This window comes from Bubalus kerabau, chromosome 1, assembly GCF_029407905.1.
Source record: "Bubalus kerabau isolate K-KA32 ecotype Philippines breed swamp buffalo chromosome 1, PCC_UOA_SB_1v2, whole genome shotgun sequence".
Lineage (NCBI taxonomy): Eukaryota > Metazoa > Chordata > Mammalia > Artiodactyla > Bovidae > Bubalus > Bubalus kerabau.
In genome coordinates this window covers 321,380-343,940 of record NC_073624.1, presented here as the reverse complement: position 1 = coordinate 343,940, position 22,561 = coordinate 321,380, and the positions used below count along the sequence as shown (strand labels likewise).

The window sequence follows — 22,561 nt, the reverse complement described above, 5'->3', positions numbered from 1 at the left end:
ACGCCGCCCCGCCCCGCCCCGCCCCAGCGCGGGGAGGGCGGCTGACTCCTCTCCCCCCAGGTTCGGGGGCCCCCACGCTTCAGAGCGCTGCCCAAAGGACGGCCCAGAGCGCCGAGGCCAGGGTGCAGGCGAGGGCGTGGACGCAGTTCAGGCAGGCTCGCCATGCGAGGGCGGCTCAGAAGGTAGGTGATGGGGCTGCGGGGGGCTTGGTGGAGATGCAGATACAAAGAGTCTGGTGACCCTGCCCTGCAGCAGACGCCTTCAGCCCCTGACGGTCTCTGGGTGGAGCCCGGAGTCACCCTCCGGCCATGCCGTCCTGGCTAGGGTGGGTGTCCCCGGGACTCTGGGGGAGGCATGCCTGCCCCCTTGCTGCGGGGCCTCCACGGTCAGTCACGCCTGGACCCCAGGGCAGGGCCGGTCTGCCTGCTGGACGAGGGCATGGGCGTCCTGTCTCCCCCAGCAGGCTCCTCATGGGCTGTGTTTGATGGGCCAGTGACTCCCAGGGCCACCAGCCCTGCCCCAGCAGTGGCGCTGGACGTGGGTTCCAGTGTGTGGGCAGCCGGCTCCCCCAGCACCTCTGCTCCAGAGGAGAAAGGCTGGGCCAAGTTTGCCGACTTCCAGCCTTTCTGTTGGTGAGGCGGGCGCTGGGGGGAGCGGGGGCCCGGCTGCCTGAAGCCAGGTCTCCTGGCTCAGGCTGAGTGTCGGCCTTGTCCACAGCTCTGAGTCGGGGCCGAGGTGCAGCTCCCCGGTGGACACTGGCCACGGCGACACCCAGGCTGGCCTGAATCAGGGCCTAGAGAGAACCCGTGAGTGGGGGCCGCCTTAGGGCAGAGGAGTGGGCTGGGGCGGCCAGGATCCCGGGGTGGCTGCATCCCCCAGGTGATGGTGGGCCTGGAGCGGGCCTGTCTTGGGGGGGAAGGCCCACCTCCAGGCAAGGCCTCTGGGCCGGCCTGCTGCCCCCCAGGAGAGGACGGCAGGCGCACCGTGCCGCCCTGTGCTCGTGCTGGGGCCTGTGCAGGGCCCGGCCTGAGCCCTGTCAGACATTCGGAAGCCACTGGCCTGAGTGGTGGCCCTGCCTGTGGGGAGGACAGTTCTTTGCAGTTCCTGTGAATTCACAGACACACACGTGTGCGTTACACGGGCACGGTAGTGGGTGTGGGGGACAGGTGTGTCTCTGGGTTGAGGGCTGAAGTTCCTGCATGCTGCACACCGGCGCTCTGTCCTCACCTGGCATCGCTGCCCCGTCTTGCAGTTGGTGCCTGGAGCACGTGTGTCCCCAGGAAGGCCCCCCTGGTGGTCGCCAGCAGCCACGAGGATGAGCAGAAGGCGGCTGCTGCCTCGGAGGCTGTTGGTGTGGGTCCCAGCCAGAAGGCCTCCCCGCTGTCCATGTCGGGCCCCAGGTGAGCAGGCGGGATGGGCGGCAGGGGGCTCCCGGGGGCGCACGGAGGCCCGGACCTCTGCTCCCTCTCGTCCTGACGGCCCTGTGACTTCTCAGAGGCCAGCTCTGGACAGGAAGGACACCCCTTCTAAGGGGAAGCCACGGGTGGTCACTGAGGTAACGAGGGGCCAGCCCACCCCATGCCTCGCTGGAGGGGTTGGCCAGGCTTCGGGGGTCCTGGGGGGGCAGGGGGGTTCTGGAGCTGCTGCCGTCCTGGGGGTGGGTGCCCAGTTCAGTCACAGACATTGCTGGGCACCTCACACACACGCACTTCTGTCTTGCTGGACCAGTAGGACAAGGGTTGTCTGGGGCTCTGCTTCGGCCCAGGCCCTGACGGGGGTGCTCCCTGGCAAGCTCAGCCCTGCAACCACTCCGTGCGTAGGGCGAGCCCGCGGCCTGGGGGACCTACTGTGGACAGAGGCTCCAGGCTGGGCAGGCAGCAAGAGCCGTGTGCTGACACGGGACGTGGGCGGCAGGGCTCTGGGCCGGGGGAGCAGCGGAGCTGAGTCGGCGTGAGGGGCGCTGGGCGGGCAGGGAGGACAGGGCTGCTTCCGGCTCCCCTGCCCCCTCGGAGCCTCCCTCTCCATTCTGGGCTCAGCCTGTCTGTGGGGGCCCAGCTCTGCCTCAGCACACACTAGCTCCTGGGACCCAGGGCACACCGATCCCGCGGTGCTGGGCTCACTCGTGAGCACAGCCGGGAGGGAGCAGGTGCCCGTCAGGAGGGGCTGGTTCTCACTGAGCCACCCAGGGAGACCCATGGCTCAGCTTCTTCCTGACCCCTGGTGTCCCCTGAAACCCACTTGGCAATGTTCTGAAAGCAAGTCTTTTGGTTTGGGGGGTGCACTTTGGGCTATTGTGGGTAATGAGCCAGGCTTGTCTGCAGGCTCCTCCCGCCACGTGAGGACTCCCCCACCCTCGCTGCCTCCCCAGAGTCCTCGCAAGGCAGCGGGTGACGCTGTGTAGCGGGAGCGGGTGCGGCCGCTGGGTGCTGTGGGCGCTCCTGGACCCCAGGCTGCCCTCCTGTGCTCCCGGTCTCTAGGAGTGGGTGGGTGTGTTCTGGGCAGACATGGCCTACGGCTGTCCAGGCAATGGCTCTAGGCCACACGGTCCATAGAAGGGCGTGGGCTGTGGGGGCACTCCAGAGCAGGTGGGGGCCTGCGGGGGGCGCAGGGATGGGCAGCCCTGGTGAGTGCTCCTGGCAGGAGGTGGCCACCTGGCAGGCCGCACAGGGGCCAGGGGGGTCTCTGGAGTGTTTGGAACTTGGGGTGGCAGAGCGGGGGCGCGGGTAACCAGAGCCCATCTGCCGTGCAGGGCTGACTGTGCCCCTAGCTCACCGCCCAGCCCGGCGCCCGCTGCCCCTGCCGAGGCCGCCGTGACGGGCCCTGCGCCCCGGGCCCTGTCCCCAGTGCTGGCCGTGGCCGTCGCCCCGGGGCCCATGGTGGCGGTCACCACTGCGGCCCCCGCCAGCCCAGCGGTTTCCATGGCGGCCGCCCTGGGGACAGTGACGAGAGACAGGTGAGCCGGTCAGGCCCGGGGGGGGGGGCCGGGGGAACCCGGGCGGGGGACCCCGGCCCTGAGCAACGCCCCCCACCCCGCAGACAGGCTGGTGGGCCGCCGCCCTCAGGAGCCGCCCTCAATGGCCCCGTGTGACGCTGCTGCTGTGCAGTCTTGGCACCCAGCCCAGAAAAGCACCTGGTGATGCAATCTGTCTTTTTAATTTAATTTAATTTAATTTTAAAATAAATGCTGCATTGGTAAAGCTGGCAGTTGGAACCAGCCGGACAGCCCCGTCTGCATTTCTCCTGCCTGAGCCCCACTGAGCGGCCACAGGGGTCCAGCCCCGCACACAGCAATAAGGCCTTGGCCATGGCTCTGCTTGTGGGAGCCCGGGGCCGCGACCCCAGAGGCCCAAGGGCCAGGCCAGACTCCACAGACTCCCTGCGTGTTTTTTACCAGTTTTTTCTTAAGATGCAGCAAGAGCCATGTTTGCACTTTTATCTGGCGCAGGAGAGGGTCTCCACGGCTCTGGGGTCAGATGCGGGGCTGGAGCAGGGCTGGCCAGATGGGGTCCTAGCTGCCCAGAGCTGGGTGCGGCCCATGCCAGGCTGCAAACGACTGCCTTAAAACACAACCCCCTGCGGCCTGGCAGGGTGTCCTGGGCCTCCCGCAGTGCACGCCGGGGGCGCGGGCCATGGGCGGGGTGTGGCGCGCCCAGCAGTGCAGGGGGGCGCCAAGCTGTCCGGGGGGGGGGGGGGTTCTGCAGGCTCAGCTCACATGACCTGACGCTCTGACGGCACCCAGACCCTCGACTCCAATAAAGGTTGTTACTGTCACCTACAGACCTGCGTGTCTCGCGTGTTCTTCAGCAGCAGGCCCTCCACTGCCCCGGGCCCATCTGAGTCAGCACCGAGAGCAGCTCCGCCTGGAGTTGAGCACTGGGCAGGGACCTCAGCCCGACGGCTGTCCCCGGGCCAGGAGCACGCCTCCCATGGTGGGTGCTGCTGCTGCTGGGCCGTCCAGCGGGCCCACTGACCCCGTGCTGTGGTCTCCACCTGGGACCTCTCAGGGGGCCTCTGGCCTCCGCGGTGCCACACCCCACCTCCCACCTGCTGCCGCCCCGCCGCTGGCTGGCACTCATTGCAAGTGAAACCCAGTCCAGGTGACCCCCATTACAGCCCAGAATAGGGGAGTGGGGATGGTCAGGGCCAAAAGGCAGGACTCACGGGAGAGTAAGAGACGGGCATTTGGACAGGGTTCCCGGCACGGATGCAGTCAGGGCACTGGGCCCCGCCACCCACGTCTGCCCTGAGCACCCCTGTTCTCTAGAGAGCCCAGCCTCCTGGCATCTCCCCAGGCCCGTGCACTCGCATCTGACCAGAGGCCAGCGAGTCTGCACATCCTTGCCACCCCCACCCCTCTGGACACAGGACAGCTTCCTGGGGGTCCCCTCCTCTGTACCCCTCTTCACAACACACTCCAAGTGGCACCCGCCCTCTGTACCAGCCCCAGGGTTGCCTGAGGCCTGGGGGGGAGCAGACCCCAAACAAGGCCCTGACGATGCCCCCCGCCCCCCCCACTGCGGCCCGGGTACGGGGTGGGGGGAGAGCAGGCACAGCAGACGCAGGCACGCGGTGTCGTTAGCTCTTTATAGACTCTCATTCTAGGAAGAGGGCGCCTGGGGCCGGCCGGGCGGGGGGGACTATTTACAGGCCCACCGCGAGGGCTGTACCGTGCTGCTCCCGGCGGGCACGCAGCCAGGCCTCCAGGAGCTGGACCTGGCGGGGCGGGGCGGGGGGCTGTACACGCGGGGGGGGGGGGGGGGGGGGGGGCCTCAATACTGTCGAGGGCGGGGTCTGTAAACATGGCCGGGGGGCCCTGCCCACCCCTCGTGGTCAGTAACTGGACGCAGGGCTGCGGGGCAGGGCCGCGCTCAGGCGTCCGACAGGCAGCTCTGGATCTGGTCCACCCACTGCTGGGCCGACGGCACGTCCTGGGCACAGAAGTTGTAAACACGACGCGTCGTCTTCACCTGCGGACACAGGACGCTGACGCTCGGCCCTCCCGGGGGGCAGCTGCCCCGCCCCGCCCCCACCGCAGCTCACGTCAAAAAAAGCCTTCTCGTCCACGGTCTTCGGGGCGCCCATGGCGGGCGTGCCCGGCGCCACAGCCTCCACCTCGGCCAGGTCGATGACGCCCTTGCACTCCGTGTCGGCGCGGTGGTCGTAGTAGCGCAGCTGGGGGCGGGGCGGCGGGCAGGAGTCAGGGCAGGGCGCCCTCCACGCCCCGCCCCGCCCCGCTCCTCCTCCTCCGGGCCTCACCTGGTGCTTCGTCTTGTCCAGCACGAACCAGCGGGCCTTCCAGGGCTTCATGAAGGCGCCCTTCTTGTACAGGGTGCCCTCGTAGGACCTGTGTTTGCAGCAGGACCGGCCAGACCACCTCAGGGCCCGGCCCCGGTGCCCTCTCTGCACCCCTGCCAGGCCTGGCAGGAAGACCCAGGCGCCTGCCCCCAAGCCAACCCGACCCCGGAGCCCTGGTCCCCAGACAGACACTCGCGAGGGCCCCGCCAGGGCCTCAGGGCAACAACGTCCCACGCACAGCAGGTCCCGACAAGCGGGCAGGTCTCCGACGACTGGCCACGCAGCCCCTGGGCCCAGAAGCGGGGTGCACCCCACAGGGCCCGTGCCAACCCCAGCCGTCCCTTCCCTCTCTGGCTGAGGTCACCAGCTCCACATCCCAAAGGCTGAGCCCACTTGCTTCTTCCCAGCACTGGTCAGATCATGTGGAGGCCACCGGCAGGGCCTCCCCCACCAATCAGTCCTGAAAAATCCCTGCAAGCCCCCCGAAGGCGCCCCCGACACGCCCGTCGGGGGGCTGCTGCAGACCTGTTCTCACTCTCCGCCGTCTGGAACTGGCTGTAGAGGGTGCTGGTGCTGCGGCGGGCTGCCTGCCGCGAGCTGGACGCGGTAGAGCCGCTGCTCTGGTCACTGTCCAGGCTGAGGCTCAGCGTGGAGCCCACGGGGCCCTCCTGCAGGTACACACCCAGCGAGCGGCGGTGGTGGGGCACGCTGGACACCAGCAGGGAGCTGGGGGTGCCCTGCAGGCAGGAGGGGGCCTGGGTCAGGGGGGCCTCCCCGCCTCCTGGCTGCAGGCCTGCCCGTCCACCCCCCACACCTGCCCTGCTCACACGTCCGTCTGGCCGGCCCTCGAGGCGCTGGGCCGCCTTCACCCGATCCCAGGCGTCCTTCCAGCGCTCGGGGGGTCGGCCCAGCTCAGTCTCCAGCCGCTGCATCTCCTGCGGGGGGGAACCAGTGAAGTAAAAGATTCTGCAGAAGGGAACACTTAAAGACAAAAGGATAAAGACCGCAGAAAGAAGACGGTGAAAAGATGCAACAAGTGTGTGACTGTCATCCACGAGGAAGATGTGCAAGCGTGAGGGACTGGACGAAACCAGCACTTGGAGAAAACAGCTAAAAAGAGACATCAACAATGCAATCAAAACACTACAAACCCCAGACAAGACAAGCTGAGCATACACACCCCACAGAAAAACTTCTGAAAATTATTACAGAAAAACTTCTCAAAGAGAAAATTCCAAAACGAGCCAGAAAAAAAAGACACGCTATCTTCAAAAGAGCAACAAGGCGCTGGCTGGCACACACATGTGGAGCTCAGCGGTTACGGGGCCGCCCCACGGCCTGAGGCCCAAGAGGGGCACACGGGGCCCCGGCAGGTGGGGCAGAGGCAGTGGTGGGGGGAGCAGGAGCTCGACCGTCTCCCCACAGACACCCCCCGCCCCCAGCATCTCTAGCCAAGAGCAACTGCCGCGTGTGCAGCAAGATCCCACGAGGCCTGGCAGAGAGCAGCTACTCAGAAGCTGTGAGCTACGTGCAGACGCTGGAGGCCACACAGTGCGGGGAGATGCAGAATCCATGGGGACGCCCTGCTGATGACACCACCTGCTGAAACCTGAAAAGATCGTGTCCGTGGAGCCTGGAGGAAAGGCTTCTCTACGAGGAGCAACCCCACGTCCAAGGAGGGGCGGCTGTGCGGGCGCAGGAGGGCCGAGAGGAGCTACTCCACGTTCAAGGTCAGGAGGGGCGGCAGTGAGGAGACACCCCTCGTCCAAGGTAAGAAAAACCCAAGAGGGCATCAGAGGGCAGACACACTGAAACCATAATCACAGAAAACTAGCCAATCTGATCACATGGACCACAGCCTTCTCTAACTCAATGAAACTAAGCCATGCTGTGTGGGGCCACCCAAGACGAGCGGGTCATGGTGGAGAGGTCTGACAGAATGTGATCCACTGGGGAAGGGAATGGCAAACCACTTCAGTATTCTTGCCTTGAGAACCCCACGAACAGTATGAAAAGGCTCAATGATAGGATACTGAAAGATGAACTCCCCAGGTCAGTAGGTGCCCAATATGCTACTGGAGATCAGTGGACAAATAACTCCAGAAAGAATGAAGGGATGGAGCCAAAGCAAAAACAATACCCAACTGTGGGTGTGAATGGTGATAGAAGCAAGGTCCGATGCTGTAAAGAGCAATACTGCATAGGAACCTGGAATCTTAGGTCCATGAATCAAGGCAAATTGGAAGTGGTCAAACAGGAGATGGCAAGAGTGAATGTCGACATTCTAGGAATCAGTGAACTAAAATGGACTGGAATGGGTGAATTTAACTCAGATGACCATTATATCTACTACTGCCGGCAGGAATCCCTCAGAAGAAATGGAGTAGCCATCATGGTCAACAAGAGTCCGAAATGCAGTACTTGGATGCAATCTCAAAAACGACAGAATGATCTCTGTTTGTTTCCAAGGCAAACCATCCAATATCACAGTAATCCAAGTCTATGCCCCAACCAGTAACGCTGAAAAAGCTGAACGGTTCTATGAAGACCTACAAGACCTTTTAGAACTAACACCCAAAAAAGATGTCCTTTTCATTATAGGGGACTGGAATGCAAAAGTAGGAAGTCAAGAAACACCTGGGGCAACAGGCAAATTTGGCCTTGGAGTACAGAATGAAGCAGGGCAAAGACTAATAGAGTTTTACCAAGAGAATGCACTGGTCATAGCAAACACCCTCTTGCAACAACACAAGAGAAGACTCTATACATGGACATCACCAGATGGTCAACACCGAAATCAGATTGATTACATTCTTTGCAGTCAAAGATGGAGAAGCTCTATACAGTCAGCAAAAACAAGACCAGGAGCTGACTGTGGCTCAGACCATGAACTCCTTATTGCCAAATTCAGACTGAAATTGAAGAAAGTAGTGAAAACCACTAGACCATTCAAGTATGACCTAAATCAAATCCCTTATGATTATACAGTGGAAGTGAGAAATAGATTTAAGGGACTAGATCTGATAGACAGAGGGCCTGATGAACTATGGACGGAGGTTCGTGACATTGTACAGGAGACAGGGATCAAGACCATCCCCATGGAAAAGAAATGCAAAAAAGCAAAATGGCTGTCTGGGGAGGCCTTACAAATAGCTGTGAAAAGAAGAGAAGCAAAAAGCAAAGGAGAAAAGGAAAGATATAAACATCTGAATGCAGAGTTCCAAAGAATAGCCAGGAGAGATAAGACAGCCTTCCTCAGCAATCAATACAAAGAAATAGAGGAAAACAACAGAATGGGAAAGACTAGAGATCTCTTCAAGAAAATTAGAGATACCAATGGAACATTTCATGCAAAGATGGGCTTGATAAAGGACAGAAATGGTATGGACCTAACAGAAGCAGAAGATATTAAGAAGAGGTGGCAAGAATACACAGAAGAACTGTACAAAAAAGATCTTCATGACCCAGATAATCACGATGGTTGTGATCACTGACCTAGAGCCAGACATCCTGGAATGTAAAGTCAAGTGGGCCTTAGAAAGCATCACTACAACCAAAGCAAGTGGAGGTGATGGAATTCCAGTTGAGCTATTTCAAATCCTAAGAGATGATGCTGTGAAAGTGCTGCACTCAATATGCCAGCAAATGTGGAAAACTCAGCAGTGGCCACAGGACTGGAAAAGGTCAGTTTTCATTCCAATCTCAATGAAAGGCAATGCCAAAGAATGCTCAAACTACTGCACAATTGCACTCATCTCACACACTAGTAAAGTAATGCTCAAAATTCTCCAAACCAGGCTTCAGCAATACGTGAACCGTGAACTTCCAGATGTTCAAGCTGGTTTTACGGAAGGCAGAGGAACCAGAGATCAAATTTCCAACATCCGCTGGATCATCAAAAAAGCAAGAGAGTTCCAGAAAAACATCTATTTCTGCTTTATTGACTATGCCAAAGCCTTTGACTGTGTGGATCACAATAAACTGTGGACAATTCTTAAAGAGATGGGAATACCAGACCACCTGACCTGCCTCTTGAGAAACCTGTATGCAGGTCAGGGAGCAACAGTTAGAACTGGACATGCAACAACAGACTGGTTCCAAATAGGAAAAGGAGTACGTCAAGGCTGTATATTGTCACCCTGCTTATTTAACTTATATGCAGAGTACATCATGAGAAACACTGGGCTGGAAAAAGCACAAGCTGGAATCAAGATTGCCGGGAGAAATATCAATAACCTCAGATATGCAGATGACACCACCCTTATGGCAGAAAGTGAAGAGGAACTAAAAAGCCTCTTGATGAAAGTGAAAGAGGAGAGGGAAGGAGTTGGCTTGAGGCGCAACATTCAGAAAACGAAGATCATGGCATCTGGTCCCATCACTTCATGGCAAATAGATGGAGAAACAGTGGAAACAGTGTCAGACTTTATTTTTGGGGGCTCCAAAATCACTGCAGATGGTGACTGCAGCCATGAAATTAAAAGACGCTCACTCCTGGGAAGGCACGTTATGACCAACCTAGATAGCATATTAAAAATGCTTTGAGACATTTGCCAACAAAGGTCCGTCTAGTCAAGGCTATGGTTTTTCCAGTGGTCATGTATGGATGTGAGAGTTGGACTGTGAAGAAAACTGAGCACTGAAGAATTGATGCTTTTGAAGTGTAGTGTTGGAGAAGACTCTTGAGAGTCCCTTGGACTGCAAGGAGATCCAACCAGTCCATTCTGAAGGAGATCAGTCCTGGGTGTTCATTGGAAAGACTGATGCTAAAGCTGAAACTCCAATACTCCGGCCACCTCATGAGAAGAGTTGACTCATTGGAAAACACCCTGATGCTGGGAGGGATTGAGGGCAGGAGGAGAAGGGGATGGCAGAGGATGAGATGGCATCACCGACTCGATGGACTTGAGTTTGAGTAAACTCTGGGAGTTGGTGATGGACAGGGAGGCCTGGCATGCTGCGATTCATGGGGTCATGAAGAGTCGGACACGACTGAGTGACTGAACTGAACTGAACAGCTGCCTAACAAAGTGTAAGAACAGCTCCTGAAAAGACCAAGCTGACCCACTAGGTCACTAAGTGCCAGCAGGAAGAAAACCCATGACCCTGAATGAAGACAAAGAGATTTTGATCTTCAACAATGTCCAGCTCACAACAATTCTTAGACAAGCATGAAGGCAGGGAGGGAAGAAGCATCGTCAGAGGAAAGTGGAACAGAAGACCCAGAAATGAACTAGATACTCAAGTAGCATACAAGAAGTTCAAAGCAGTTGTAAGTACATTTAAGATTTCAAGATGAACCTAACGGTTGAGAAGATGGGGAATCTCTAGCGAGAAAAAAACTAAAGAAAATGGAAACTCTAGAGCTGAAAACTCTTAATATCTAAAATAGAAAATTCATTAAATAAGCTTCAGAGCATTTTAAACATAAGAAGGAAAAGAGCAGTGGACTTGAAAGCAGGTAATATAAATCGTACAACGTGAGCTGCAGACGAAAAACCCGCAGAGCCTTAATGAGCTACGGGGCAAGGAAGTCCGAGGAGAAACGAGGGTGTAATCATAGAGGAAAAACGTTTTAAAGAAATAGTGGTCTAAAATCTGGTATATTTGATAAAACCATCACCCCACAACGTCTAAGACGCTTCAAGAGCTCTAAGCAGAACAAACACACACAGGAAAGCCAACATGATGGCCAAATTCACTGAAGGTGAAGAGGAGGGCTCCCCAGGGGCCTAGTGCTGAGAAACCCGACCGCCAGCGCAGGACACACAGGCCTGAGCCCCGGTCCAGAGAGGTCCCCACGCCCCAGAGCCACGAAGGCCGGGTGCCACCACTACAGAGCCTGTATGTGCTCCAGAGCCGAGGTCGGCAGCGAGGAGGCCGCTGCACTGAGAAGCCTGCACACCGCAGCTGGAGAAAAGCAGGGCCACAAGTAAATGAGTCAGAATGGAGAGGAGACCTGAAAGGTAGTCGGGGAAAAAGGGTGACGTCACAGACAATTTACAAGGGTGAGAAGGAGCGTCAGCACTCAGAAACATCGCCAGCAGAAGAGCCTGGAATGACGCCTTTTAACTGCCAGGGCTCAAAGTTGTCAACCTAGAGTTCTGCATCCAAGGAAAACACCCTTTCAAGAAGGAAAGCAGAGAGAGAGCAATGAAGGGAACAACGCCGTTTGCCGCGCACCAAAAAGAGCACAACACCCAGGAACGCACCTGCCCGCGGAGGCAGAAGGCCCTACGCGGAGAACCGTGAGACACCGAGGGGAGAAGCTGCAGATGCCCGGCCAGCGGGGAAGACGCCACGCGCTCTGGGACTAGGGGAGTCAGCGCTGCTAGCTCATTCCTGACCGGGCCAGTGTCTGCAGAAACGAGCGCCTGTGGCCAGTGGTTTTATAGTGCAGCTGGCCCAAACTTCACCTGCTTCTTCGCACTTTGCAGGTTATGGCCCGCCTGTGAAGCTGATTTCCACACACTGTTTCCAACGTTCTCCAGTACCATGAGTTTCATTTTCACTTCCCATTTCAGAATCAATCACTAAGGTTTTTTTGGCTTTCGTTGATCTAATATTCACATCATCTGAACAGAACTGTATTCTGAAGAACTATCATCTTCTGAGACATTAGTGCATATATCACTTAGACAATCAGAGACAGCATCTGCGTAAGATCCACTGAAAAATTCTTCACTCAAAACTTCACAAAGCATCAGTTTTGAAAATTTCACGTTGATAACATACACAAGGTTGGGACAAAACCCTAAGACAGCAAAATGTGAACGGCAGAAATTCCCTGGTGTCCAGTGGCTGGGAACCCACCTGCGAACGCAGGGGACACAGGCTCGGTCCCTCATCTGGGAAGACCCCAGTTGCCGCAGCCGCAGAGCCACAAGCACCGAGCCTCAGGCTGCGACTGCGGAAGCCCGTGTGCCTGGAGCCCCCGCTCCGCACGGGAGGAGCCTCCACAGCGGGAAGCCTGCTCACCGCAAGCAAGAGCAACGGCTACTCGCTGCAACAAAGCCACGCAGCCAAAAATAAAACAAATCAAAAAATGGACAGAAGACCTAAATAGACATTTCTCCAAAGAAGACATGGATATGAGCAACAGGCTCGTGAAAAGATGCTCAGTATCACTGTTACCAATTATTAGAAAAATGCAAATCAAAACTATAGTAAGGTCCCACCTCACACCAGTCAGAAAGGCCATCATGAAAAATTCTGGAACTAGTAAATGTTGGGAGGGTGTGCGGAAGAGGGAGCCCAGCCCCACTGCTGGCGGGATGTAAACTGGTGCGGCCGCTACGGAGAACAGTGTGGAGGCTCCTTAAAAAACAACAGCAGAGCTGCCACGTGACCCTGCAATCCCACCCCAGGCACACATCCAGAAAAGACAAAGCCTCTAATTCGAAAAGACACACGCACCCCAGTACTGACTTCAGCAGTATTTGCGATAGCCTACATGGAAACTCCGTAAATGTCCATCAGCAGATGGGTGGATAAAGGTGTGGCACGCACACACAGAGGAGTACCACTCGGCCGTGCAAAGCATGAAGTAACGCCCCTGCAGCAACATGGATGGACCTAGAGATTATCATACCAGGTGAAACTAAGTCAGAGAAAGAAAATACCATTTGATATCACTTAAATGTGGAATCTAAAGAAGTTATATAAGTGGACTTATTTACACAACAGCAACAGACTCACAGACAGAAAATAAGCTCGGTCACCAAAGGGGCTGAGGGGAGGGGCGAGTCAGGAGTGTGGATTAGCGTGCATGCTCTATCTGTGTAAAACAGGTAATCAGCAAGGACCTGCACAGCACAGGGAGCCTCGCTGTGTCTTGTGAAAACCGACAATGGAAAAAAACCTACTATATATATATATGCTTTCCTGGTGGCTCAGACACTAAAGACTCTGCCTGTAATGCAGGAGACCCAGGTTCAATCCCTGGGTCGCAGAAATCCCCTGGAGAAGGGAATGGCAACCCACTGCAGGATTCTTGCCTGGAGAATCCCACGGACAGAGGAGCCTGATGGGCTATACAGTCCATGGGGTTGCACAAAGTCAGACACGACTGAGCGACTGACACTTTCATATACAGATACACCTAAATCGCTCTATTACACACCCGAAACACAGCAATGTAAATTAACTGTACTTTGAAAAAAAGAAATGGTGAAAATAAAAAAAATTAAAAAGGCACAATAAAGAGATTTTCAAGTGAAAAAAAAAAGCTGGGGGAATTTATCCCTAGCAGATTTGATTTACAAGAAACATTAAAAGTTCTTCAGGGTCTTCCCTGGTGGTCCAGTGGTTAAGAACCTGCCTTGCAATGCAGACGACACATGTTCAATTCCTGCTTGGGGAACTAAGATCCTACGTGCTGCAGGGCAACTGAGCCCGTGTGCCACAAGTACTGAGCCCCCACAACCAAATAAATAAAATCCATACATAAGTATTAGAGATAAAAGTTCAGGCTGAAGAGCAGTGACGCAACAGCAGACCTGCAGGGAGAGGAGGAGTCACTGGGCGGCAGACAGGCGGGCCCTCGTCACCCACGCTGAGCGCTGACAGCTCAGGTGAGGTAAGACGGGCAATGACAGCAGCGGGCATTCCGTGGGGCAGGGCTGTGGGCACAACTCAGTCCCAGAAGACCTGCGGCTGCAGTTGCTAACGGCCGCTACACGCGCTGCAGAGATACAGCTCAAAGCCACACGGTGCTGGTAACGGGAGCGACAGCGCTCAACCATCAGGAGAGCAGCAGCAGCAAGAGAAGAGCAGCGAGGAGAGCAGGCTGGAGGTCAGGCTCCACGTCAGTCAGAGTGTTAGCTGCTCGGCTGTGTCCAACTCTTTGCAGTCCTCTCAAAGGATTCTCCAGACAAGAACACTGGAGTGGACAGCCGTCTCCTTCCCCAGGGGATCTTCCCGACTCAGGGATCAAACCTGGGTCTCCCGCACTGCAGGAGGATTCTTCACCCTCTGAGCCACCAGAAAAACCCATCACACATCGGTGATTAAGTGTAAATGCTTTTGCCGGATCCACAGTGTTGCACGGCAGAGGCTAACACAGGGTTGTACTTATCCCCCAACTAGATTAAAAAAAAATTTTTTTTAATAAAGAGAAAAACTTAGACGTGAAAATACAAATATAAATAGACCAAGAAGTCCAATGAAAGATAGAAATGGATAAAAAGAAGACCTAACCACATGAGTACCAGGAGCTCAGCTTAACTGGAAGGACACAGACCAGTCAGCAGTGGAAGCAGCACAGGCAGGACACGCCACACGGATGCTGGTCTCGGAGGCCAACTCCAAGGCCGCAAGTAGCATGGGGGGAGGACAGGCCGCTCTCTGCGCCTGTGAGCCCCCTTCACCCACAGAGCCAGGACCCAGGCTCCCCCAAACCCTGGGTGGCAGGCTGCCAGTGCTGGTTCTCAACACACATTACAGCCTGCTCGCTCCTCACCGCTGCCCGCTCTCCACACAGGCAGCAGCAGCTCAGGACACCAAGAAATCCCCGAAGCCACCCAGCCAAGGGCGGGGCGGGAGGCTCCGCCTACCGCACAGCCCCCTCTATTCCAGGGCGCACCCGCCAGGTCTGGCAGACAGAGGACAAGAGCGACCTGAGAATCCACCCCAAGCTTCTCTGAAGAGACACCAGGCAGCTGGAGCCCAGCAGAGCGCCGTCCACACGGGGGTGTGCACAGCCAGGAAGGAGAGCGCAGGGGTCTAGAGAGGACACAGGCTCTGCGAAAACCCTGCCAGCCCTTAGGGTAACTCCAAACCTTCTTCAGACTGGGGGGTTCCCCACAGCCTCGGCCACCGCTACCTGCAGACAGCAGTCAGGGTGGGCACTGCAGGCCAGTGGCGGGTGGGGGAGCCCACTCCCAGTCCCCGGGGCCGCACGCACCTCCAGGAGCCGGGAGATGGCGTCGGGCTGGGCTCTGGGCCGGCTGTCATAGCAGGGCCACACCACCCGGCGCCTGCTCTGGGGGGCACCCCCATCTGGCCGCTCTTCCTCCGGGGGCTCAGGGGGCCCCTGCGCCAGTTCCCAGTCGTAGGGGGGGCCCTCGGCCAGCGTCTCCTCGGTGTAGAAGTCCCACACCTTCAGGTTGGACACGTTGCTGTAGGGCCGCAGGACCTGGGGGCGGGCCTGGCATGAGCACTGGGCGTGGAGGGGCCCGGCCACCTCGTCCGGGGCCCGGCTCACCTCCGCGTCCTCCGGCGCATACATGTAGTTGTAAAACACAGGCGTCCGCTTGCTCAGCCGCTCCACGTACTCCCACACCGAGCGGCAGGCCTGTGGGGCCCGGCGGTCCCCCTTCTCCTCATAAAGCAGCCCTGCGGGCGGGTTGGGGGGCAGCGCCGGCCTGCTGACCACGCCCTTCACCACGGGCCACGCCCCTCCCGCAGGCCACGCCCTCCACCGCGGACCGCGCCCACCCCCGTGATCTCCCGGGCCGCCACCACCACCTCCCGTACCCACCCGCCCTGCCCCTGTACCCAGCTCAATGCGTTCATAGTCCGAGTCCAGCAGGAAGGTCCGGAAGCGGCGGGACACGTGATGGTAGCCAAGGAACTTGAGGTAGAAAGGGCTGAACTCGAACTCCATTGGGAACTGCAGGTGGATCTGTGTGCAATCAGGGGTCAGCGTAGAGCGGTCAGCACGCACAGCCCCCAGCCACGGCCACCCACTCACCTGGTGTACACAGTCCAGGAACTGCAGGAAGACTGGAGTGAAGCCACTGCTCTGCCCAGCTAGGGTGTGGGCCCCACGGTGGCTGAAGCGATGGCCGAAGGACAGCCACTCCTTCTCCACTAGCAGACGGAAGCCCTCCAGGGTGCGGTAGAAGGGGTCTGAGAGCAGCTGCACCAGGGACACCACCTGCGGCAGCAGCGAGGGTCAGAAGGGCGTGGGCACCCCGCCCCCCGCACCCGCGCCGTGTCCCCGCCCCCCTTCCGCGCACCTGCGTGGTGATGTCCCAGCCGTCCTCCAGGCTCACCAGGACGGAGGAGCCCGAGTCCAGGAGCTCCACCACCAGCACCGACACCTGCAGCAGCTTGTGGATCTGCAGGGACCCGAACCCCTCAGCACCTCCCAGGCCCCCAGGCCCCACACATCCACGGAAGAGGTGGTTGTGCAGGCCCCCGCTAGGGGACAGCCTGTGCCGTGGGAAGGCTGGACAGGCCCAAAGGGCGCAGGGGTGCGTCCCTCCTCCCGCCCACCTGTCAGCGCCTTCTGGCCCCAAAGACCCTCCCTGACACGCCCAGTCCCACCAGGACAGAGCAGTGGGCACCCACACCGCCGGGCCCTGGCCTCCGCCCCTGTCCACCTCCCACCACTGGGAAACAGCCATGACCTCCTCCCAAAGCCAATGAGCAAGTCCAGACCCCACCCACTTGTGGCCCTAAATAACTGGGGGGCAAAAAGCCAGGTGGCCACTGGACAGTCCCTCCCCGTGGCTTCTGCACCCCCTCCCGGTGCCATCCCCCACAGCAGGGTCAGGGCAGGGGAGAGACCTGGATGAGCCACTCTGAGTCTTCCAGTGAGCGCAGGAAGGAGGCGGGACTGGGCTCGGTGGCAGGACAGCCAGGGACGCAGGCCTTCAGCAGCTTCTTGAAACTCGCCTTCACCTGCCGCGCCTCAAACACCTCGATGGGCACCAGCTCCCACTGCTGCAGGGGGTCTGGCCGCACACCCTGGGAGAAGCCAGCTGTGTAAGGCGGGCCCAGACCTCACATCCCCACCCGGCCCTGGGACCCCATCCCAGTCACCTTCAGCTGGGCTTTGTCTCCAATGATATACAGGGCTGCACGCTGCGGCCGCAGAAAGCCTGGCTCAGGAGGGGCCCCGTTGGCCTGGGGGGGGCCCACACCTGCTAGCCGGGAGCCCACATCAGTGCTGAGCCCACCACTGCGCCCACTGGCCCGGACGCTGCCCCATTTACCTGCACAGAGAAGCCAGGTAAGCGCCAGACCGGGGCCAGGGCACCACTTACCTAGGGCTGAGCTCCCAGGAAGGGTAAGGGCGGGACTCGGGGCATCAGGCTGTTAGTGCCCAGGGCTGTGGGGAGGGCTGGGTTACACCAATCTGTCAAGTGGGGCCGTTAGTGCCAGACATGGGGACATTAGTGCCCATGACCACTCAGTCCCATGGGGACCATCAGGGCCAGATGTGGGGGAGCCGGCCTGAGTGGCCAGTACGGTACCTCGGGGCGCAGTCCGTCTGGAGGCCGAGGCCGCCATGGGGTTGGACAGCGTGGTGACCCTGGCTCTGGGGCTGGGCACTGGGGGTACAGCAGAGAGAAAGCTCAGACCTGGCCCCAGGCCTGGGGGGTGCCCAGCAAGGGGGGAACTATGGCCCGAGGAGACTGGGTGCAGAGCTGGGTTGCCCCAAACCCCCAGGAAGCCCCGGGGAGACAGAGACAGTGGGGGTCAGCACCAAGACCCTCTGGGCCCCCAGGGAACAGAGGACCCAACGGTAGGTAGAGAGGGGAGGGGACAGGCAGGACACTGGGCCTCCTCTGCACCCTCAGCCCATGGACACTGCCAGGGCTGCTCATGACGTGGCCACCCAGCACTCCCTGCCAGGCACACGGCAGCAGGAGGTGACCATGAAGTGCGGCCCAGAGAGGAGGCAGCCCCCAGCCTGGGACCTCCGAGGCTGGTTCAACCCAGGACACAGGCAGGCTCGAGGCTCGAGGGCTGGACGTGCAGGGAGCTGGCAGGACGAGGCTCTGCCCTGGCCTCTGGGTTCCAAAGCCAGCACCAAGCCCCGCCCCTCCTCTGAGCGGGGTGCAGGCCACTGGAGGTGAGCATGAAGGCAGCCTGCCCCGCTGCAGGCAGAAGCATCGCCACCCACAGCAAGCACGCTGTGTCTTCATGACAGTCGGAGCCGAAACCGTGTACAGCGGAGGTGAGCTGAGCCCCTGCCCACCCCGGGCAATGCGGGCACAGCCCATGCCCAGAGCTGGGGGTACCAAGCAGCAGCACAAGCACCATTAGGGGAACCCAGGCACCAGGGGACGAGCGGCCCTGTGGAGAGGGTGCCTGCTGCCTGCAGGGGCTGCTCAGAATCTCTGGAGGGCACAGAAGGCAAGACAGCACGACCATAAAACGTACTGAAGGACGGAACACTATTAACTAGAAAGCGGCGTTCCCAGCAGAGAAATGACGGGGTAAGGTGTGTGCCCCTTCAGAAGGCTGGGTGCCAAAGCTGGGCCTCCCTGGGTCGGCATCCCCATTAACCACCACCATGACAGTGGGACCGCCCGTTTCCACAGCCGACACAGGTCCTGTGCCTCAGGGCGGGGGCAACTGACCGCAGGGAGGGCTGCAGACGTGGGTGGTGAGCTCACAGGAGTCAAGAGTGGGCGGCGGAAGAATCAAGGAAGATGCTTGGGCTTCTGGAAGGCTGGGCCCACAGGCGGTGCCACCAGCCCCCGAGCCCACTTGAGGACCCTAGCGCATCTGGCAGCTAGAGCCACAGCAGAGGAAAACGCAGACAAGTCTGAAGCGAGGGAGGGAATCAGGAAGGCCTGAGTGACAAGTGACCCCTGGTGTGAACCCTGTACCAGACAGGGTAAGGGGGGTCCTCACAGACAGGTGACCCCCATGTGACCTCTGCCGACTGCACACACAGCCGCCAGGACGGCACCAGGTGTGCACAGGTCCCAGGTGGAGACTGTCACATCTGCTGAGGAACAGGCGGCAGTCGGCTCAGGCCAGCATCTGGGCCACAGTCAGGCCAAGGGTGGGCAGCTTCCCAGACCTCGTGCCTCGAGCGGGCAGATGAGCCCTCCAAGCACAGACTGAGAGGCCTCTGATCACCAAGCCCCAAACACAGAGGAGCAACAGGGGTTACATGGCAGCTGGAGGAGGCCCAGTGGGCCAAGAGAACAAACCAGAAGAGGCCAGAGCATCATGAGGGTCCAGGAGGGGAGCTGGGGAGGGGAGACGGGGGCAGGGAAAGGGGAGGCCATCACAGGGCCTCAAGGAGGGGGTCAGGGCGCCGGATGGGGCTGGGGGAGGGTAAGCGCAATGTAGAGGTGACTGCCTCGGAGCAAGACCCCTGGGGAGGCTGCTCCTGCCAGCACACACCCTTCCCCTGCCTGCAGGCCCTGGGGCCCTCGTGGATGTCTGTCTAGAATCCTCTCTCAGTGCCAGGTACTCACGCGGCTCACAACAGCGTTCCCACCCCGGGACACCATCCCCTTTGCACAGCACCACAAGCTCTCCTGCACCACTGAGCACCTCCCCAGTCACCTGGCACCTGTGTCCTGAGGGCGAGGGGCAGGGCCCAGGATGGCCCCTGGTGCATGCCCTGGGCCTACTGCCTCCTCTGCAAACCCCCAAAGGAGTGGTCAGAGCAGGGCCTCAGGACACTTACCTGGTCGCACTACCCAGACACTGCCCCCTTGGGCCTGCCCTCCGTAAATGCCGCCACTGCCCCCAAGTCCTCCCGTCCAAACACACTCACCATGGCTGCCCATGTGGGCGGAGGAGAAGCCGCTGAGCGTGTTGCGGCCGGATGCATCCGCGTAACGAGGCATGGAGCTGACTACAGCCTGCAGGTACTTCTCCTGTTCCAGGCTGCTGGAGTCGGCCTGGGACTGGCCTGGCGGGGGAGGCGGAGGTGGGGTGGGGCCCTGGGCCCTGGGAGGGGGCCAGGTGCTGGGGCGGGGCGAGGGGGGCGGGGCGGGGCGGGGCGAGGGTGGCGGGGCGGGGCGAGGCCCTAGCAGGAGCAGGGCGCCTACCTGGAGAAGGCGCATTCTGGGCCTTGAATAGACCTACGACACCCTTGCCGTGCAGGCCTCCAGAGCGCAGAAGCACAGCCTTGGAGCGCCCGCTGCGCCAGCAGACCACCGGAAAGCGGTTCTGGCGGTAGCAGCGGGAGACGCGCTGCAGAGCGTTGTCCTGGACGCTCTGGGGCACGATCAGCAACCCGGGGTAGCTGCGAGGAGGCAGTGGCGGCGGGTGAGGGCAGCGGCAAAGCCACCGTGGACCCGCAGCCAGCGCCCCGGGGCCGCGCCAGGGCTTACCTGCGGCAGATGGCGTACATGCGGTTCACCGGGGAGATCCGGAAGGGCTCAGACTTGGCCCGGCTCAGGCTGCTGCTCAGCGTGCCCAGCCCCAGGCGCTGGTAGTCCCGGCAGCACGCCCGCTCCACCAGGCTGCTCATGGTCATGCGGTCCGAGGGCTTCAAGGCCGAGGACGGAGTCAGCGTGCTGGGCTCCAGCTCCTCTGACACTGGGGCGGACCAGGCACACACGGTTCATCACTCACAGACCTCCCAGGTCCCCTACCCTCCACGTGAAGGTCTTCACCCAGACCACCCAGGGCTCCCCACCCCACCAGAGATCTCGTCCTCCTGGTCCTCGGGGGGCGGCTGGCCCCGGTGCTCCCAGCTGGGGGGGTTGTACTTCTTCCGAGTGACATACTGCCGCCCGATAGTCTTCTTGGCGTTCTTCACCAGGTTCCTGGACAGGGTCCTGGGGGGTGGGAGAGCACAGCCACAGAGATGAGATGAACAAGGGGACACACACCGTGTCCTGGCCTTTGGGCCCAGTGCCCTACCTGAAGGAAGGTCCCTTGTCCTTGGCACGCGGCGGCCGGCCGGGGGTGTGGGCAGAGCCCAGGCTGAGTGCGAACGTGCCTCTGACGTCCGGTGGGTACCGCAGCTTGTGCAGCTGCTTGCGGAAGAGCTCAGCGCTGTCAGACCCCACCTCCTCGTCAAATGCCATCTTCAGGAGCTGCGTCAGACAGGAGGGCCTCAGAGGCTGGATGGCCTGTGGGCCTGAGCCCAGCCACCAAGGCAGACAGGCCTCCGGGACAGCCCACACTGCATCAGCGGAACGCAAGTGTTTCTAATAGGGTGGACGGGTGAGAGCCCTATGGCCAGGCGGGCCCCGGAGAAGGCGGCTGGGTCTACCATGGGACCGTGAAGGTCAGTCTCGTCTCTGCGTCCAGAGACGGACACCCTTGAGGGAGCACCCCAAGGACACAGGGCTAACGGAGGGTCTGCTCCCCAAACCGCACGCAGCTAGAGACGGACGCCCCCATCTTTGTGTGCATCCCTTCCGCAGGGGTTTCAGTCAGGCGTGCTCACGCAGCACACTCGACCCGGATCCTGGGGTCCAACCTCACACACGAGACGGCGAGCCCCAATGGCCAGCATGTGGCATGGGCAGAGGACCCCAAGCTGAGGCGCCACGGCCCCCACACAGAGTCAGGGCCACAGAGGGCTCGGTGCCGGCATCACTGCCCGCCCGTGAGGAGGGCACGAGGGGCCCTCAGACCCCCGCCCACCTGGAAGGTGCAGGAGCGCAGCTGCAGCCCGTCCTGCAGGAGCTGGTCCACAGGGGTCTGGACGCTGATGCGCTTCTCCTTGGTCAGCGCAGCCACCGGGAAGGAGCGGACCACCACCTGCTCCCCCACTGGAACAGGCCGGGTGCGGAGTCAGAGGGAGTGAAGGGGGTCACAGAGCCTCAGGGGACCAGAGCTACGGGGCAGCCGGGGCAGGCAGGGAGGGGTAAACAACAGCCTGTCTCCACAGACCCCCCACCCCTGAGACGGGAGAGGGAGGGGCAGAGAAAGTCCCGCTCGCCCAGGGACCTGGGAGGAGAGGGGAAGCGAGGGTGGGGTGGGTGCAGAGGCCCCGAGGCTCACCCAGGGGGTCGGTGGGCATCCCCGTGAAGATGACCCGGTACGTGGTGAGGAAAACGGCACCCTCGGCCGGCAACAGGGCAGGGCCGCCCCCGGGGCCTCCTGCGCCCTCCTCTCGCCCGTCGGGCAACAGGTAGACGCGAAGGCCGTCCAGCACACACTCCTCTCCAGGCAGCAGGCGTGGCCGAAGCAGTTTGGGCTGTTTGGGGAGGGGAGTGGTGCCTCAGGACACGGCCGGGTCCTGGGCCCACCCCCCGCGGCGCCCCCTCACCTTTTGGATGGGGGGCAGCCTCTTGCTCTCTCTGTGCACAGCCTCCAGGGTCTCGATGTGCATCTGGACGATGTCTGGGGGAGAGCAGTTCTCACGCCCAGGCCTGGGCCCGCCCACCCAAGGGGGGTGTTTCCAGGCCCAGACCCCGTACCTGGCACCATGACATGCAGCCCCTTGAGGTGGTCGCTGGTGACCCCACTCTCTGTGCAGACCTTGTCCACAAAGCGGTTGATGAAGCGGACCACAGCCCCGGCCACGTCACAGGTCTCTGCGTCCTCAAAGCCGCTCTCCGTGTCATAGCTCTCCGCCATGCTGCCTGCCATGCTGGCCAGGGAG

General features: G+C 60.2%; 2 protein-coding genes across 10 annotated transcripts in view; one reads left to right on the top strand and one right to left on the bottom strand.

The window, feature by feature from the left end:
- PPP6R2 (protein phosphatase 6 regulatory subunit 2) overlaps window positions 1-3,403 on the top strand; it is a 61,059-nt gene extending 57,656 nt beyond the window's left edge. For 3 of the 6 annotated variants that reach the window (XM_055558569.1, XM_055558197.1, XM_055558252.1), the window contains 6 exons: window positions 61-182; window positions 461-632; window positions 718-806; window positions 1,253-1,400; window positions 2,750-2,953; window positions 3,041-3,403. In XM_055558569.1, the coding sequence (XP_055414544.1) occupies window positions 61-182; window positions 461-632; window positions 718-806; window positions 1,253-1,400; window positions 2,750-2,953; window positions 3,041-3,137 (832 nt within the window). In that variant the 3' untranslated portion in view covers window positions 3,138-3,403. Of the gene's footprint in view, window positions 1-60; window positions 183-460; window positions 633-717; window positions 807-1,252; window positions 1,401-2,749; window positions 2,954-3,036 lie in introns of all 6 variants that reach the window. The other 3 variants (XM_055558409.1, XM_055558328.1, XM_055558486.1) reach the window with 3 other exon arrangements.
- A 1,348-nt stretch (window positions 3,404-4,751) lies between these two features.
- Window positions 4,752-22,561, bottom strand: part of SBF1 (SET binding factor 1) — a 29,875-nt gene continuing 12,065 nt past the window's right edge. For all 4 annotated transcript variants that reach the window (XM_055557854.1, XM_055557920.1, XM_055558075.1 and 1 more), the window contains 22 exons: window positions 22,377-22,549; window positions 22,226-22,299; window positions 21,958-22,153; window positions 21,598-21,725; window positions 20,866-21,041; window positions 20,644-20,780; window positions 20,331-20,538; window positions 20,046-20,242; window positions 19,769-19,906; window positions 17,499-17,576; window positions 17,065-17,237; window positions 16,810-16,989; window positions 16,257-16,358; window positions 15,989-16,174; window positions 15,793-15,919; window positions 15,500-15,630; window positions 15,200-15,430; window positions 6,123-6,230; window positions 5,821-6,032; window positions 5,257-5,344; window positions 5,041-5,172; window positions 4,752-4,967 (listed from right to left, as the gene is read on the bottom strand). In XM_055557854.1, the coding sequence (XP_055413829.1) occupies window positions 4,869-4,967; window positions 5,041-5,172; window positions 5,257-5,344; window positions 5,821-6,032; window positions 6,123-6,230; window positions 15,200-15,430; window positions 15,500-15,630; window positions 15,793-15,919; window positions 15,989-16,174; window positions 16,257-16,358; window positions 16,810-16,989; window positions 17,065-17,237; window positions 17,499-17,576; window positions 19,769-19,906; window positions 20,046-20,242; window positions 20,331-20,538; window positions 20,644-20,780; window positions 20,866-21,041; window positions 21,598-21,725; window positions 21,958-22,153; window positions 22,226-22,299; window positions 22,377-22,549 (3,274 nt within the window). In that variant the 3' untranslated portion in view covers window positions 4,752-4,868. The remainder of the gene's footprint in view (window positions 4,968-5,040; window positions 5,173-5,256; window positions 5,345-5,820; window positions 6,033-6,122; window positions 6,231-15,199; window positions 15,431-15,499; window positions 15,631-15,792; window positions 15,920-15,988; window positions 16,175-16,256; window positions 16,359-16,809; window positions 16,990-17,064; window positions 17,238-17,498; window positions 17,577-19,768; window positions 19,907-20,045; window positions 20,243-20,330; window positions 20,539-20,643; window positions 20,781-20,865; window positions 21,042-21,597; window positions 21,726-21,957; window positions 22,154-22,225; window positions 22,300-22,376; window positions 22,550-22,561) is intronic.